Source organism: Pteronotus mesoamericanus, unplaced genomic scaffold (assembly GCF_021234165.1).
Source record: "Pteronotus mesoamericanus isolate MK-2021 breed Mesoamerican mustached bat unplaced genomic scaffold, CSHL_Meso_final scaffold_85, whole genome shotgun sequence".
NCBI lineage: Eukaryota > Metazoa > Chordata > Mammalia > Chiroptera > Mormoopidae > Pteronotus > Pteronotus mesoamericanus.
The window spans coordinates 72,075,502-72,093,894 of record NW_026555329.1 but is presented as its reverse complement, the minus strand read 5'-3'; the positions used below and the strand labels follow the sequence as shown (position 1 = coordinate 72,093,894).

At 42.5% G+C, this 18,393-nt stretch overlaps 1 protein-coding gene across 1 annotated transcript in view; it reads left to right on the top strand.

Annotated features, from left to right (window-relative positions):
• Nucleotides 1-18,393, top strand: part of DGKI (diacylglycerol kinase iota) — a 379,645-nt gene that overhangs the window by 316,951 nt on the left and 44,301 nt on the right. The window contains 1 exon segment of the mRNA XM_054564265.1: nucleotides 783-910. Within this exon segment, the coding sequence (XP_054420240.1) occupies nucleotides 783-910 (128 nt within the window).

Below are 18,393 nucleotides of genomic sequence, written 5' to 3'. Positions count from 1 at the left end.
CATCCCTCCTAAGCTGGGAGCTTTTTATTTGTCTTCTTGTGTTTTATGATTTGTGGATTGAAGATAATATGGCTTGACCTTTTAAGTGAGTACAAAAGATAAGTAGACTTGTAAATAGTATCACCAGGCTGCGCTTCAAATTTTTATTCACACTACTAATATATACCACTTTCTCGTCAAATTGTATGCCTTTTAGTTTGAGACCTTAAGTTTGAGACCTGAAATATATATCCAGGCTACTTAGTTTCAACTTACCACCTCCCAGAGTTCAATAACAAGAAAATGAAGTGCTTATGCCCAATGATAACAAGTGTTCTCACTGTCCAAATTCTCCTGCAAAATGAAAGTACAGCGTGGAATATGGTGGTAAAACCAGTTGTTGACTATGCCATTTAGCCTGACCACATCCTGGGGGCTGGAAATCCAAGTGACTGTGCACTCATGTTGGACCAAGTTCCATGTGGGGTGTCACTTCTTGGATAGTTCTGGGGAAGAAGAGCCAAGACCATCTCTGATTTTACCTAACAAGATCCTGTTCAACTAGGAACCCAAACCAAGAGGTTTTCACCTCTGTCCCTCCCCAGCCTCTTGCTATGATGTTGCTTTAGTGGGGGGTGGCGGAGCGGGGACGTCCACTGGCCAGGCCTCTGAAAAGTCACTGTGGTCATTTGGTACATCACACAGTTTCATTATTCCTCCAGACCAAGATGCTTTGTGGTGTTGGGTCTCAGATGATGGATGTCAGTGTCCTGTCAATCATCTGACTTCTTTTTCTCCCTTAGGAACATTTGCACTTTGTGATGGAGATTTCCCAAGATGAGGTTTTTATCCTGGACCCAGATATGGTGTTGTCACAGCAGGCGGGGACACCTCCAGGAATGCCCGACCTGGTGGTGGAGCAAGCCTCAGGGTGAGTGCGGCGAGACTGGCCATCGCTGTCTTATTCAGCTTCGGAACTGACCTTTCCAATGCCATCAGACTAGTTTAAAGTACAGTAGTGCCCTCCTTATCCACGGGACATATGATTCAACTCTCCCCGCTCCCCACTACGTAGCTTCCTGAAACTGTGGATGGTATCAGACCCTACATGCTATGTTTTTTCTTTACATATATACGTATTATAAAGTTTAATTTATCAATTAGGCACAATAAAAGATTAAAAACAACACCTAATAATAAACTAGAACAATTACAACAATATACTATTATAAGAGTTATGTGAATGTTCTCCCTCCCTCCCTCCCTCCCTCCCTCCCTCCCTCTGTGATAACCAATCTTATGACTGAGATGGGCAGCCACTAAGTGACAATGGGTGGTAGTGTACACAGTGTGGAGACCCTGGACAGAGGGATGACTCACGCCCGGGTGGACAGAGGGGGACGGCATAAGGTTTCATCAGGCTACTCAGAATGGCAGGAAATTTCAAACTTATGAGTTGTTTATTTCTGGGAATTGCCATTTAATATTTTCAAACAAAAGTTGACCACAGGTAATTGAAAGCAAAAAGTAAAACCGTGGACAAGTTGGGGCTACTGTGCAGGTGTTCTGGTCGTGTTTCATCAGAGAGCTGTAGAGCTGTTTTCATTGTAAGTCTGTCTTACGAATGGTTGCATAGAAACTCTTTCCCGCCCAGGTTGGTACCGTGTCCGAGCCTGCTTTGCCCACCATGCCTACTCTTTCTATCAACCAGAAAGCGCTAGGATTTGCATTTGTGCATATATATCTTCAATGTCTGTATTAGCCAAATAAAAATTGACACAGGTGATTTGACAATTATTTTTCTCCTCTTCCTCCTCCTCCTCCTCCTCCGTTTTTGCTATATCCAAGCAGCCTGAAACATATACATTGTATAATAATAACTGTCACATGCCAGGCACTTATGAGCCACATGCTGTGCTGAATGCCTTTCTTATCTCCCTACCACCGCTCCATAGTGACTTAATCATCCTAAGTTATCTGTGCTTGTGTCCTCATCTGTAAAATGGGAATAATAATACCTACTTATAGACCTGTTTGAAGACTAAATGAATTGATTCATGTGAAGCATTTAGAATAGTTCCTGGCACTTAATAGATACTCATTAAGTATTATGTTATTAAAATCTTTAGCATTATTTCATAATGACCCTGCTAATTCGCTACTATTATTGTCCTAAATGCACAGATAAGAAAATTGACATCTAGAGGGTTTTGTAACCTTCCAGTGTTGCACAGAAAATAAATGGAAAAACTGAGAGGTACTTCCAGGGCTTCTGATGTCAACGCCCATGAATGTAACCATTACATTGAATGTCTGAAATGTTATTGATATTTCTAGGTTATTTCAACAATTAAAAAATATTTACTTAGAGCTTTTTATGTGCCAGGTACTAGTATAAGCTCTTGGGGAACAAAAGTACCAAGAATCAGAAGAGACAAAAATCTCTGCCCTCTGTGAAGTCTAATGAACTTCAGCTGTGGACTGGTAGAGGGAGGCTAAATAGTTCAAATAAGGACTTTCTTGGAGAGCACACACATGCACTCAAATAGCACATGCGAAGTGTGTGCACATATCTGTAAGGTATAAATAAAGCTACTCACTGGAGTAACCCTTGTGCTTCTTCTCTAGTCTATCTGACCCTTGCTGTTATGTGAGAGAGTGCCCACTCTACCAGGGCCAGCTGATGTCTGTGGTATAAACTGAGTGTGTGCGGCATCAAGAGAAGACAGGAGTTGTAGGGTGGAACAGATGTATAGCTGCGTTTAGAAGCCAGAGCTAGCCATATCAGAGCTGCTTTGGCATGAAGGGAAAGCCACAGGTTCAAAGGGTGGTCTAATGCAACCCTGGAAGTTCCAGAAGACAATAGAGAAGGCTAACTTCACGGTCCGCGTACCATAAATCAATCCTGTTAGTTGTGGGGAAAACAAGTGAGATGCTGAGTCCTATGGCAGAAACAGCAGGCACTAGAGTCTGGGTGGCCTCCCACCTCACCTGATCTGGGCTAAGGGACCGCTCACATCCATCTGATCTGACCTATCCTTGATCTGATAAGAGTGAACCCAAGCTCACCTTGGTCAAATCATGGCCAAAAGAAATGGCTTTGTCCTGGGTTAGACCTCTATTAACTTGCTCCAAAAATAAAGTAGCCTGAGACTCTACAAGCCCTTGAGTCAGTCCCTTCCTTGTTTCTCCTCAGTGGCTCACACTGGACATAAACTGGGGACAGCGGCACAGAGAGAGAGGGTGGGCTTTGTTATTTTCTACTCCGCATCTCTGTGTCAGGCTCCGTTACTTCTTTTATGGTAACATTGTCATGACTTTGTCTTGAAATCAGTTTTCTCATCTGTGAAGAGGGCAGAACCATACAAATAGTTCCTGATGGTTGAGAAAATTAAATGAAGTAATAAGTGCGAAGTACCCAGTAAACGCCCACTGAAGAGGAATCTCCCTCCTCACATTCAGAGACAAGAGTCATGTTGAGAAAGCACAGAGGGGGTCCCGTGGCTGACTTTGCTTACAAGTGTGGTGTCCTTCTCTCTCCCAGAATGTCAGACTGGTGGAACCCTGCGCTACGGAAACGCATGCTGAGTGATAGTGGCGTGGGCATGATCACTCCGCATTATGAGGACGCGGATATGAAAGATCTCAGCCACTCCCGTGGGCTCCAGTAAGAGTTCTCTCTCTCTTCTTCTCCCGTGTGCCACTGGGATTCCTGGGAGAGGGTCGCGTGGGGTCTTCACCATGGGAAAGCGTCTCTTTTCAGTGGTGTCCATGCTGTGTCATGACTGTGTCGCCCTGTGGTGTGATATTCTATTTGCTCGGCTCACGTTTCTCCACCCAAGCTCCCCATGGAGCCTCACGTTCCATTTCTCTTGCTCATGAGCCACACTGAGACCTTTCACGTGGATCTATAAATATTTCCACCCCCAACAATGTTTGGTTCACTGGAAGCCGGTGTTGGCTAGACATTTCTGTGCTGGCCACATCACTACATGCGTGAGAGTGATCGTGAATAGTTCGGAAGTGACGTATTGTTTTCATCTGTGTGATCAGGCCGACCTGCTGTTATAGCCCAGTTTTCATGTCCCGTCCTGAGCCTGCAGATGGGTGTGTGCTCTGTGGAATGCCACCAGCAGGCTTGGTGGCTGCTGTGGGGTGCCACTCACGCTGTAGATTCAGCATTTGTTTATAGATCAGAGTAGTCGGTGTGCTTTCTGCTGAGGTCTGATCAGGGTCGGAAATGGGGTGAATGGTGGAGTTTGCAACAGAATCGGTATGTTTGTGTCCATGAGTCCTCCCTCCTATTAGTCCTACTTGCAGGAGAGGTGCTGGGTGCCATCTGTGGTCATGGGCACACGCAGTCACACCCAGTGTTTGACTTTAAGCCTATCACCTTGTTTTAGAGGTTATGCAAGTTCATTGCAATTCATGAAATGAGGCTGGTTTCCAGTCCAATCCAAGGTCCTAATTGAATAGTGACAATGGCCCAGTAACAACGCAATCTTACTATTTTTATGAAATGAGATTACTAAGATTCCTTAGAAGCCTAGGGTTAATGAAAGAGGCAAGAGAAAACATTGTTTTATTAGGAAGAGAGGAAGCAATTTTGTCAGGACAAAGGGGAGAAAAATGAGAAATCTGAAGCTAACTATTTCCTTGTACTTAGATTTCATTTTAGTTGCTTTTCTATACTACCTATTGTTTCTTGTTTTGTTGTGTGAAGAGTGGAAAGGAAAAAGTGAATTACTATGGATTTTCCTTTGTTAGTAAACCATGTTGGTAGTTTTGGATGGTGTTTTGATTGCTTACAATTCAGGGTGTTTTTAAACTTCTTTTTTATACAGAACTGAGGCTTGTGAACCCGGATGAGTAGAGACACTTTAATGGCTTTAAAACGTGGCCATCTAGCTGTGGGGCGTTTGTTTGAAAATTAGTTTTAATTAGCAGCAGAAATAGAAGTTCAGCCTAGACAAACCCAATGAGTGTTTTAGTTGTTCTTACACACTGGCTATTTCAAAAGTCAAGTGTGATCTCAATCCAGTCTGTTATGTCCTACTATTTCTACATATAGTAATTAATGTATATATCCTGATATGTGAAGTTATTGTTTCTAAAATAATAAATATTCTTCCCATGAATCACAGATAAATGTACCACACTTTATGTAACAGCCAAGTTCTTAAAACACTATATCAAAATCAACTCTTATTTTTTATTCAGGTTATATTATCTTTTCAGGGATTTCTCTTAATATTTCATTGGTCTTCAGTTGGCATCTATCGGTTTTCCTGGCCATTTATACCGCCATAGCTCCTAAATGCGCTAGAGTAGCTGACCCCGTTTAAAAAATTTTTCTGCCAAATCACTTGGAAAACGCAGTAACATTCAAACACTCACCCATAGCCTCTGAGTTTTCCCAGCTGAATATCTGGACATTGTGGAACAAAGACAAGGTTTGCGTGTTTTTAAATCACTTCTTTAAAAATGTAAATACTATACCCTACCCCAATTTGTCTATGAATTCTTTAAAACTTTTTTTGTTGTTTACTAAGTCCTTAGCCAGACCTTATCATTTCCTTCAGAGAGCATCTCTGATATAAATATGTATAATTTCAGTTATGGAATAATGCAATTACCTATATATAAATATATAGTCATATATAATATAATGTCAATAATGAGAATTGACAAAATACCTCCTACTTGCTTTGTACCATAGTTAAATAATCTTTAATTCTTTAAACAGTGTTTGTATTTCACCATTGCTTAACAGCTGAATAAACTGAGGCTCACGAGGATTAAAATATTCATCTCGGGTCCCCCAGGATAGTAAGTGCAGGAACTGCGGCTCAAATGAGGTCAGCATGACTTCTGGCTCCACGCTGTTTCCACTGCACCACCCACTATTCCCGAAGGGCCCACACAAAGGCAGGCACCCAGAGCCCCATGGCCCAAGAAAGATTTACTTGGGTCCCTATTTTTCCTTTTTGGCATTTGCTAAATGAAAAATATAGGGAGACAACATATGTGCAATATGTGTCTATGACTACAGATTAAACCAAAAGTAAATATAGTTGAGAATTAATTTTAAAGCAGTTATTTTTGCTCTTAAAAAAGAGATTGACTCAAAAATAATGATAAACTTTTATTTAAAAATTATTAAATGTATACTAAATATGTTTCGATCTGAATAAGTACAAAAATTATATGAGAGGTATTCATGGGCCAACCATCCTGATTAGCATGTTACTGTTTTAAGTTATTTACATTAGGTCTTCCTTTCAATTCATAAACAACACAGGGCAATATAAAAAAATGTATATTGTCTAATGGGATTTTTTTTTGTTTTGTATTATTTTATCTTTTTACTTTCTGTCACCTCTATTGTACAATGCATACACTTCTGGAATTTGCCATTTCACTTAACATCATATTTCTAAAGTTTATCATATTGATACATAGATTTTAAACCAGTTTATTTGGTGTAGAATATCACATCATAAATATGCTTCACCATTGCAATATTGATTTCTAATATTTTATTATTGTATTCAATACATGCAGTAATGTCCTGCTACATGTATCCTTCTGTATAGCAAGGTATATGTGAAATTTCAATTTTACTCAATATTGCAAAATTTACCTTCCCACTAGGAATACTTGAGAATCCGCATTTGAAAAGGACCTGAAGAATTACTGCAATATTCTAGGTAGGACCAGCATCTGTAGTTTTCAGCTTAAAAGTCCCAGCCAACAAGGAGATAGGAAAAGTTGAATTGTAACAGTGTTAAATAACCCCGCATATATGAAAAAAAAGAAATTTTTAATTCTTGGAGCTAAAAATGCTATTTATCAGATTAGCAGAAGTAGCAGGAAGCCACTAAAGTGGAATTCACAGATGATTTATGGCTCTAAATTCATTTATCAAGAAAAAATTATTATATACAAATAAAGCATTCGATTTGATAAACCAAAAGAATCTCAGAATAGAGAAAAATAATAAAGACAGAAGTCAATAAACAGGGAGAATAAAACAGACAAAGATGACGAACCAAGAATAAAATTTTAAAAATGATTCATTACAAAGGTAAATAAAAGAGACAAAATTATGAAAAAAACTCATTAAAAAATAAGTGTGGGGAACAGAAGGAATTTTAGCTGCAGTGCTGTCCCTGGCCTACTGCTCATCCGTGGCAGCCAGCGCGCAGCTGCATCAGGCCACGCTTTGTGCTCCCAGCTCCAACGATCCAGCTTCTTGGCACCTCCTCAGCCTTCTCCTAGTTTTAAACTCTAGTTTTTTAGATCTTCCAACCTTCCTCCTACTTCAGGGAGAGTGAGACAGAAAAAACAAACTAAATGAATTAGAGCTTCATTATTACTGGCACCAGTTGGTTGCATTTATAATTCCATATAGAAACACCATGATGTTTTAGGAAAAAACATCTACGTCTATATGTCATGTAGAGACACCACTTACACCTAGGTCCTCTGGGAGAGACTATAATTCCAATGAAGGATCTACAACATGTAGAGAGTTTTCGAAATTGAAGAACACAGTAGAACCAACCTCTAAGAACCAATTTTGAAATAAATTGGTGAGAGGCGGTTGACACACATTGTAACTGCTAGGACGATAATCAACTGTAAGTTCAAAAAATATTTTCAGTATCTAAGAAAGTTCTACTTAAAATAACATGATTCTAGAAAGATAGTTGCTCTTACCATTAATCATACATTTCATTTTGGCAGAAGATTAATAAGGAAGGAATTAACTAAAATTTTAGCAGAGAGAATTGATTTGAGTCCTGAGCAAAACTTTTTTCAACTCTAGGATCTATGAGATTTTTTTTTAAAGCCAATCAATGAAAACTCTGATGTATTCATGTCAAGTTATTTTTGAGAAAAGGACAGACTTAACTGTGAGTCAGATGGATTAAGAGGAAGCAGGTAAGGGGACTGGGAAGTATTTTTTAATTTCTAAATAGGAACAATCTTTTCCTGTTCTTTAAAAAAAAATTTTATTTATTTATTTTTAGAGAGTGAGGAAGGGAGGGGGAAAGAGAGGGAAAGAAACATCAATGTACAAGAGAAACATTGGTTGGTTGCCTCTCACACACCCCCTGCCCAAACTGGAGACCTGGCCCACAACCCAGGCATGTGCCCTGCCCAGGAATCAAACCAGTGATGCTTCGGTCTGCAGGGCGATGCCCAGTCTGCTGAGCCACACCATTCACGGCTCCAGTGCTTCTATGTTGAGGTTTATGCAAAACCCTCAAAAGTGACTGAAGGAGATGTACTTTTTCTTGGTATCTCCAGGTCCAAAGCCTGAAAGGGCTAAGGTCAAGGTGAGACAGGTAAAAATAGAATACCATGGCACCAGACTAAGACACTGGAAGAAAGTGTAGTAAACCACCCAAAGGCAGATATTCAATCCAGAATCTGTGTCTAGGCAGGTATCTGTTCCCTGATCAGCTAAGCATGGCTAATGGAATTTTTATGATAGGCAGCCCAAGCCTGTCTCTAACCCGAGATAATATTATCAAAAATTGAACTATAATGTGTCTGCTATGACTTATTTTCTCATTCAGATTCTAAGAAACAGGTTGAGCCATTTATTCAATCATTCATTTATTGAGCAAATAAATATCGAGCACCTTCTAGGTAGGAACAGTACTGAAGATACAAAACTAAATAAATAATCGTTGTCCTTGAGCTTATTTTCAAAATGGAACTATTAATACATAAGCCAGTGATTCCAGCTGCTTCAGATAAGTGCAATGCTGTAATGGATATACATAGAGTGTTCTGGAAGCAAGAGGAAACAGATCCTATTTTCTCTAGATTTCACTTTTTAAAATTTTATTTCTTGGAAACATTTCTTTGGGTATGATCATTAAGCAAGCATATCAATGAGTAGCGTCACTTTTTAATTATTACATTGAAGCTTTTTGCTGTGTATTTTATTCAATTCATTTAAACTAAAAAAAAAAAAAAAAGATAAAGTGATTCACCCATTTCTCCCTCCCCTTACCCCCAACTTTAGCAACCACCCATCTGTTCTCTGTATCTATAAGCTTTATGTTTTACATACAGGGGTTGACAAAAGTAGGTTTATAGCAGTTCGTATGGAAAAAGAAATACATGTTATTATTATTACAGTAGTTTTATTAACTCAAAAGAACAATGGCACGATGCATTTAGGTACAACCTCTTGATGGCTCAGATTGCCGGCCTTCGATATTTACACGTCCTTGTAGTCTGCTTGCTATACTCAAGCACACTTTGGCACAGCGTTCTAACCGACTTTTGCCCAGCCCTGTATGTAAGATTCCAAATATAAGAGAGATCGTATGGAATTTGTCTTTCTCTCTTGACTTTTCTTTCTGTCTGACTGAAATGCCCTTGAAGTCCATCCATGTTGTTGCAAATGGCAAGATTTAATTTTTTATGACCAAATAATATTTCTAACCACAATTTCTTTGTCTGTACACCCATCCATGGACACTTAGGCTCTTCTCATACCTTGGTTATTGTAAATAATTCTGCAATGGACACAGGGGTGCAGGCGTTTTTGAATTTGGGCTTTTGCATCCTTTAGATAAATACCCAGAAGTAGGATTTCTGGGTCACATGGTGGTTCTATTTTTAATTTTTGGGGCGAACCTCCCTACTGTTTTCCATAGTGGCTATGCCACATAGTGTCTACCTACACACATACACACATGCACACACACATCTGATTTTGTGCCAGTGCAACATTATTTTAATTACTATAGCTTTAAAAGGAAGTATGGAATTTAATTACCATAGCTTTGTGATGTAGTTTGAAATCAGGAAGCGATGCTTCCAGCTTTGTTCACCCTCCTTAAGATTGAAATGGCTTTTAAAAACTAATACAGTTTTAAAAATAAATGTACGTATCTCCAGAGTGATCTAAAATAGGCAGTAGAACACGATGACTTTTTAAATGAAGGGGTACAAGTTCACATTTAGTGTAGTATACAATACAATCAATAACGCAATTAGCTACTACCAGTTTTACAATGTGCAGTTTATTCAGATGACTGAACTGTTCAGTGATGAAGGAGATAGTTATGTGCCAGGAAGATGTAATATCTTCTGCATGGTTTAATAAAAATATAAAAGCTATTTGTCCAAATAGAAAAGCTATTTGTCATTATGTACTTGGTTTTGCTTCTTTTCTTTTTTTAATTAAAAGGCCACTAGAATATAAAACATAATCTGAACATGATGGTGATATTCAAAGCCAATGACTTCACATGGCTGTAGCGGCTCATGTAACATTAACTCACAGGCTAAGTCTGCAGGTGATTTCCTAGCGTTACAGGGAACAGCACAAGAGTTTGAATGCACTCGAGGCCCCATAAGAATGTGCAATGGGAAGCAAGTACCTTTTGCAGCTCTAATTGTGTTGAATACTATCAAATGAAAACTAAAAATAAAAACACTTCATGGTAGGAAACTTTTGTAAAGATAGTGGTTTCCACATAACATGTTACCTTTCAAAAATCTTTATATCACACTGTTAGCAACTTTTGTTTTTAACATCGTGGAGTAGCCTACTTTGCATTAACAGGCATTTAGAAAAAGAAAATAGTTAGACATGCCCTGTGGTGGTGTAGAAATCAAGCCAATATTCTTATTTATATACACAGCACCACTCAGTACCAGCTAAAATGAATGTGAAGTTTACAGGATCTAACATCTTTTACCATAATACTTGTTCTGGAAACAAGAGGAAATAGAATTCGCTGCTCCTCCACATTTCCATTTTTTATTTTTATGTAAAAAGGATGAGTGTTCAAAGAATTAATGAAAAATGTTAGCCTAAAAAGGACTGTTTAAGGGTTCCATGTTTATTTTCTTTAATCTTTGCCCAGAAGTAGGTAAGTATCTGTGTCTCATTATATAACTAGACATACCTCAAATAATCGAATGGACTCAGTGGTCGTTTAGTATCACCCCAGTTGATGTGTGCTTAAGGAAGTTCATAGAACTGGCAAGCCCTTTAGAGATATCCAAAAACACCTAATAATACATTAAACCAAAAAAAAAAACATATGTCCTTTTTAGTGTTGTCTACAATTCTAAACCACCATATCAAGAAGATAGCTCGGAAATGTCCCCCTTTCAAAACCTCAGAAGTCCTGGGCTGCGCGGAGGAGCAACAGCTTCATTTTCCTCTTGTCTTCCGCTATGTCCTTTACTCAGTTTCTTCTTGGAGCATTAGGTACTGGCCTGACTAAAAAAAAAAGATAATAGTGCATGTTGTCAAAGCGTCGTGTTCTTAATAAGAAGACAGGCTATTAAGCTGTGATTTTCGTGGTGGGCATATCCTTCTAACACCACAGTCAGATAAGGGAGAGAAAATTAATCTTCTTAGTGGGGCGCAGGTTTCACTGGAAGATGCCTTGGAGGTGAAATCGGTGCTGTCAGAACAGAGCCAGCCCCTGGCATGTGTCTCACAGAGATAATTGCGTCCCCTCCCTCCTTACCTTTGCCTGGTCCAAATCTTTGTCTCCCTGGCTAATCGCTTAGGCTGGAAACGCTGCTTTTTAGCTGATGCATGTCTTTCCTTTTTCTTCTTTTTCCGCCCACCGTACCTCAAGTTGTTACTGTCTCCATTTAGCGAAACACATAATACTATTCTGTCTCTTGATGTGTGCAAAGTATTTAATGAGAGATTCTTCTCTGTTCTTTCTTATAATTGCACCTCAAACAGTTATGTGTATTGGAGTTCTAAACCCTTTTTTTCTTCTTTTTGGATATGGAGTTACATTTCCGTTTCTGAGGTTAGTTAGTGGCAGAGCTGGAAAAGAATTCTTTATGCACCAGATCTTATTTTGACCAACGTTGTCGGGGAGGTGGAGACTTGCTAAGGTAAACTAATAATAAGGTGCTCTCATATTGAACACCCATTTTATCTGATGTCAAGTGATGTCAAGTGATTCTGCCCTTCCGTTTCTAAGTTCCAAGTTTTGCCAGCGATCACAACACACGGAAATATTATTGCTGTTGAGCGGCTATCTCTTCTCATTTGTAAAACCTGGCGGCCTCCCCTACTCACACCTAAAAAATATTGTGAACATGAGGGAAGGGGGTTGGATCCTTCCAGCAGGCATGTGAATTCCTGGGACGGACGGGCTGTAGCTTGCTCCTTCTGTGTCCGCAGCGCTTTGCACTGCACCCTGGGAAACTAGTAAGGCTGGCTTGCTGGGTGGGTGGATGGATATTGGATGTTAGAGAAAAGGGACTTAGATAAACTGAAATAGTCTGTGTGCAGTGCGATCGTAAACCCAGTGCTAATCCCATAGCAGTTGTCACAAAAAAAGCCATATAAAATGTCACACATTTTTGTCAGGCGGCGGAATCCAGGGACATATTTCACATTGTAACAAGGATCTGTTTGAGCCAGGGAATTCACACATTTAAATCGCAAAGGTGCGCTGGCTCCCTGACCCTGAGACGCTGCTGTTCCACAGGTGAGACAGTGAAGGCTGACTCTGGCGGGCCTGAGAGGTTGTGGCCGCTGTGGGCCAGCACGTGGCAGAGCGGGGCGGGCCGACAGGAACGAGCAGTCTAGAAGCCTCTGCAGCACGGTGCTAGCCTGGCTCTGGGTTATTTTGGTTAGGTCAGTGATGTTCTTTCAGCCTTTGAAGAAGTTTTAGAAGTTCTCTGGATGGAGAGGAAGAAACCTGGTATGTGGGGAACCAATTCTGGGACTTCCCAGGGATTTCCAACCAAAGGAGAAGAGGCAAAGCCAGAGCGTTCGGAGGCGTGGGGACCCTATGTCAGAAAAGCGACTTTCCTGAGTTACCTACCAGGCAGGGGGCCACAGAAAGGGCCTCTCAAGGGCTGGCTGGAGTCTTCTTTAAAAACCCAACAGAGGACATACCTCCTTCCTGCCAACAGCACTGACTACTTACGGCATGGAGCAAAGCTAGCAGGAAGGAGACTGGCTTTTGTGACAAAGCCATTTACGTACCATTTTGAAACTGGGAAAATGAGAACTTCTCCCTGCACATTCAGAACTTGCAGGGAGTACTGCTAAGCCACGGAGGAACGGGGTTTTTCTTCTTTTCTGTGGCTGTGCTAGCAGCGGGGGCTGGGATGCTCAGCCTGTTTTGTGTCCCTTCTGAGCAGCCATGTGCTGGTGGCAGGGTTGCCATGCATTCATTTTTGTGCAGTTGGTCCTCTCGTCCCCGAAGCAGCCACTGGGTCTCCCTTAAGAGCCTTTTGGTGCCGGTTTGACATCAAAATCTCATCAGTTTGGTACTTAGAGTGGGGGTATAGTCGGGAAGGTCAGACAGGGTCCAAGCTAAAGCACGTTGGCATAGACGTCGCGGATGTTAGTCCTACAAAATGATGGTGTGGCTCTCCTTGGGGGCCCCAGTTTTTCTAGGTATTGGGGTTAAAATTTAGTCAGGAATGGTGAGAATCATCTCCCAGAGCATGCTGGGAAAAATGTCCATGCTATCAGGAGAGGGGCATAGTTTCTGAAGACTCAAACAATGTGGTTTTTTTTCCCTTTCTTTCTGAAAAGGGGCAAATATTTAAAGTTACGCCCACTGTCATGTCATCCTGAGAGGCTCCTAGCCTGCGGAGTCCCTGTACCTTGGGACACACTCTCTGCACAAGTCAGGGGGCTTCCGTAGCAGGTTTCAGCAACAGGAGGGAAGCAGGGAGGCAACTTCTCCTTTGCTCAGATTGGATGCCCGTCAGGAGCTGAGCGAAATGTTTGTTTTTAACATTAGCACTCAGAGAAGACAGAAGCAGCCTTAGTTTATCCTATGACTTTGGTGCATCTACCTGTGACGTGACTTATTTCTGCAGTAAGCCCTCTCACCTGACCGCTGGTGCCGGGACTCAGCTTTCCAAAGTGGCCCTTGTCCCCACGTGTCCTCAGAAGGTCACCTAGGAGTCAGCTCACTGCTGCCTCACCCTTTCCCTCCCCACCGCCCGAGAGGGGGCGGTGACCTCAGGGAAGGCAGGCGAGGATGTGCGGAATGCAAGGCGGTCCTGGTGGGCCTGCGTCCTGCCGTCCTCCTCCTCCTCCTCCTCGTCCTCCTCCTCCTCCTCGTCCTCCTCCTCCTCTTCTTCCTCCTTTTCCTTACCCCCCCCCCCCCCCCCCCCCCCCCGCCGCAAGGTCTAGTGCTCGCCACGCTCAGAGGTCGGCTTCCAGGCTTCAACACTCTCCTGACAACCTCTTCTCTCTCACCTCTCACCTCCAAAATAGCCTGTCAGTCTTTTGGCTTCTTTCTCAAACTCCCACCGAAACACGTGTGTGTGTGTGTGTGTTTTAGTGTATTTGCCTTAGATGAGTAATTTGATTAAATTGATTGAAAGAATGAATGGTAATTTTGAAATGCTTCCAAAACCGCTTGCCTGCGGATCTCAGGCTGCGGGGACACTGAGCAGCAATTGCTGGGTGCACTCCAGCGTGGGGTCAGGGGTGAAGGAGGTGCCTTTGCTGCCATTAGAAGCGGAAGGCGGCGGGAGCTTTGATGCTTGTGGGACTTCTCTCAGGAACCTCTGGGGAGCCCCAAACCCACAACCCTCAGGAGACCGGACATGAAATAAACCTACAACATGAAGAGACTCCTTACTCGGAATTCAAGGAGACAGGGCCGCATTTTCCCCTTTCCTCACTTTTCTGGCTCTTCCGCTAATCGCCACGCTTAGGAGCAACGACCACCGCAAATACTGCTCTGCAGCTTTCGACAGTACTCCGTGCGATGTGTCTCCCTCCACAACCCCAATAGGATCTCTGTGTAAGCGGGAAGAAATGCTGTAAATTCAGTATCTCTCACAGCCCCTTAAGGACAGCACAGAGCAGTACTTAATGTAGAAACATTGAATTAACTGAGTTATTCTCAAAGATAGAGCCTGTGGAGCTCATTTTCACTTCGTTCTCAATATCACTGTGATCCGCTTGCATCGGTTTATGACTTTGTATAATATGATGAGATTTATTGCTTTGCTATACTCCTTTATTGGTTTTGATTGTTTATATCAATATCACTTACAAGCTGTCTCGCCTCTAGACATGGAATTGGGAAGAGACCGACACTTCAGATTCCTGTGTCCCAGGCCAGAGTCTTGAGCCTGAACGGCCTCTTCCAAGAAGTGGGTGATGTGGGAGATGTTGATAGGGAAACTTCTGGAATATATTACACTTATCTTCAGGAGAGGTGCCAAAATAGCTTCCAACTGCACCAGTTTTGGGGGGTGGTTTTTCCTTCCATATTCTGAATCTGGTTTCAGAAACCCTGGCTTGATTTCAGAAAAACGGTGAGCTGTGCGTGAGCCCTTGCCTGATTACTGCGGGCCCACGGGCAGGTCGGGCAGATCGGGCAGATCCTGCGTCCGCTATGTGAGATGGCTCTTGTGTGCGTTTCTTGTCTTAACACTAACCATAGCGCTGACATAATTTGCCTCTGCAATCCAGACCTTTGTATTTCCATCTCTAACTTAAAGGGGAAAAAGTCCACACTCACAAGACTCCAGACGGATGGTGTCCGAGGAGGCACGGTGGGCCGCGGCTCCTGCGGCGCCAGGATAAAGCCCACAGCTTAGCTTTTTTAAGACGATGTTCCCTACTGGCTCAGCGGATTTTACAATAGCACGCTTTTGCTATTTTTTTACTCCCATCTTAGAAAATAGGCAGGCAATGACACTGAAAATACTGGTTTCTAATGTCAGGTGTCACATCTTTGATATCTGCGTGACTGTCCTGTGTCTAAATATACAATTTTTTTTCATGTCTTCTTCAAAACGCTAACATGTTTTCCAGCAGTGTTCATATTTTAGGTAACAAAATATGCGACGGTAGAGTTTTCATATTGAATGCACTTGTTAAACATTAGTTTTTTCAAAGCTATCTCTTTCTTTTATCTATTTTTCCCTATGTCTACTGCCTACTTTTGCCCTTTCCTGCTCACCTCTTGACCCACAGAATTCAAACTCCTTTCCCCTCTTTTTGTTGAAGTTCTCAGGGAGGAACAGTAGATGGCAGTAAAACTTCAAGCTCAGAGGACGTTTGGTGCTTTCTTGGCAAACTAAGGAGCTTATCTCGGAGAAATCAAATTGTAAAAATTAGTGGCAAAACAGAGGTGTTTTTGAAATGCCAAATATAACTTGCCATAGGAACTTATTTAAAAACACACACAAGAAATTTCAAGTATAGCTCCTGTGCGGATTATCACGGAACATATTAGGGTAGGAGAGTCTTAGAGAGTAGGAAATGAAGAGAATGAAGAGAATTGGTGTTTCTATCAAATGAAGGAATCACAAACAAACTTCATTATCGGAGTTCTGGGACGTATCTCCCTACCTCCACGCAAACGCCCATCTCTCTGTCCTTCCTTGGATTTTGCTCTCTTGGCGGTGACCGTTACCTTTGAGGCTGCCAGTCCCTGAATGGGTTTGCGACCACTTGAATAGAGAATGCGTTTGTCTTTCTCTCAGTTCAATGCCACTTTGTGTGGCTACTGTCACTTTCATCTCTCATTCTCGCCTGCCCTGTCTTTTACTGCCTGTGCTTTGTGTTATCTTAATAGCAATATTCATAATGAGAGGGAGGAGAAGCAAACAAAGAGGGGATTGTGGCGTGGATGGCGATTCTCAGGGCGAAGGGGTCTGGGTTCTGTCTTCGTGGTTAGAGATGCTTCGGCAATAGAGTAACGGTGGGAAAGATGTCAGATGTCACCTAGATCTGCGATGGCACTGTTTCGCGAGCCCTCAAAATGATGTCATCGGCTGGGCACAGCAGGCCTCTAGGCAGGGAAGATCCTGGGGGGTAACTCAAGGGAGAAAAGGTATTGCCAGAGATGGTCACCTACAGCCAGGCTTGCAAGTCACAGTAAGCCATGCGTGGGCTTCCTCGACCTCCATGAAAATTCTTTGTCCATCGACAGGAGATAAGCTGAATGTGTGTGGCGTCATCGCTTCAAGGTAAAACAGAAGGGCGATAAAGATGGCGTCTCTGCAGCCGTGGCGTGGACCCTTGAAACGCCCTGGGAGAGGCGCCCAACCGGCACAGCACTTTCCTTTGGGGCATCTCTCAGGAGTTTGTTGACTGCTAACCAGCAATAATGGTTCAGGCAGGAGACAGAATCCAACCAGGGCGACTTTGCCCTGGTCCGGAGGTTCCTGGTGGGAGGCTGTTTTACAGAGAGATTGGATGCCTCCGAAGTGTGAGGACGGTGGGTGAGGTAAGCCCAGGGGTCTCTCAGGGCTGTGGTCAGGGGAGGGACAAAGAAATAAAGGAAGAATGGCGAGGGAGAGAGGGCAAGGACGTGTCGAGTTGATCTAAAGCTACAGACCAGAGACTTCTTAACAGCACCTTTGCCGGAGTCCTCGCCCTACAGCTGGAGGGCACAGAGGAAAGGTGGCGTAAGGAGAAAATTATTACGAGAGAGTCGCTCTCAATGTGCGTGCGTCTTTGTTCCCCCGTGAGGCCCTCGCAGCCAGGAAACAGTTTATTTGTGGTGTGCCAAGCGAGCGGAGAGATAGCACAGCCTCTAGCTGTTATGAAAGCATTCCTCCTTTGTTTTCTCTGTAATTCCACGGTGGTGACCAGGAAATGAGGGGGCCCTGGCCCCTCCAGCCAGGCCTGGGAGTTGGGGTGACTACGTAGAGCGCCCCTCCCTTATCCGCAGTTTTAGGGAAACACTCCATTGCTCGGTGTTTTCAGAATACGGATCTCTGTTCTTGTGCCAGGTCAGACTCGGGGCTTATCCTGTCCTGGGTGTTTGTTCTTAGCTCTCCTCCATGTGACTCCATCTCTTGGCCAACTCCCCACCAGGTGATGGTTTATAAATGCTCAGTAGCGAGTGTATGTGTTAGAGACATTGGGAAGGGAGACAGACATTCATTTGCGGGGTGGTTCTTTCCAGAAAGTAATAGACCCATGTCGATGGGTCCCCAATATTCATCTAATTTATCCTTCATCTTTAGGAAAAGTTCTCTAAAATGGATAGTCTGTTGACCCTCTGCCTCTCCCCAGGGAAAGAGATGATACAGGCATACCATGGAGGACCAAGTAGGATGAGGCATGGATGCTATTGAACTAAAGCCAAGGAATGAAAAGAAAAGAAAAATGTTTTATAGAGGCTAAAAAAAAGCAGAGTCAGGACAGCATTACTCAAATTAAAAAGATACTGTGTTAGGATGGCTTGTAGATTTAGAAAATTTCATTGAGCGCGCCAAGAAATGCATGCACCACAAACACAGTGCAGAGCATTATAGCACATCGTAAAGGCTGAACTAGTCATGAGACCCACCTCCGTTCCAGGTTTGTTGATTAAAAACAATAAAACATCACAAGAAGTGCAGCGCTTCTAAAAGACTGTATTGCCCTGTATGGCCTTCATAAATATAACACTCCATTGC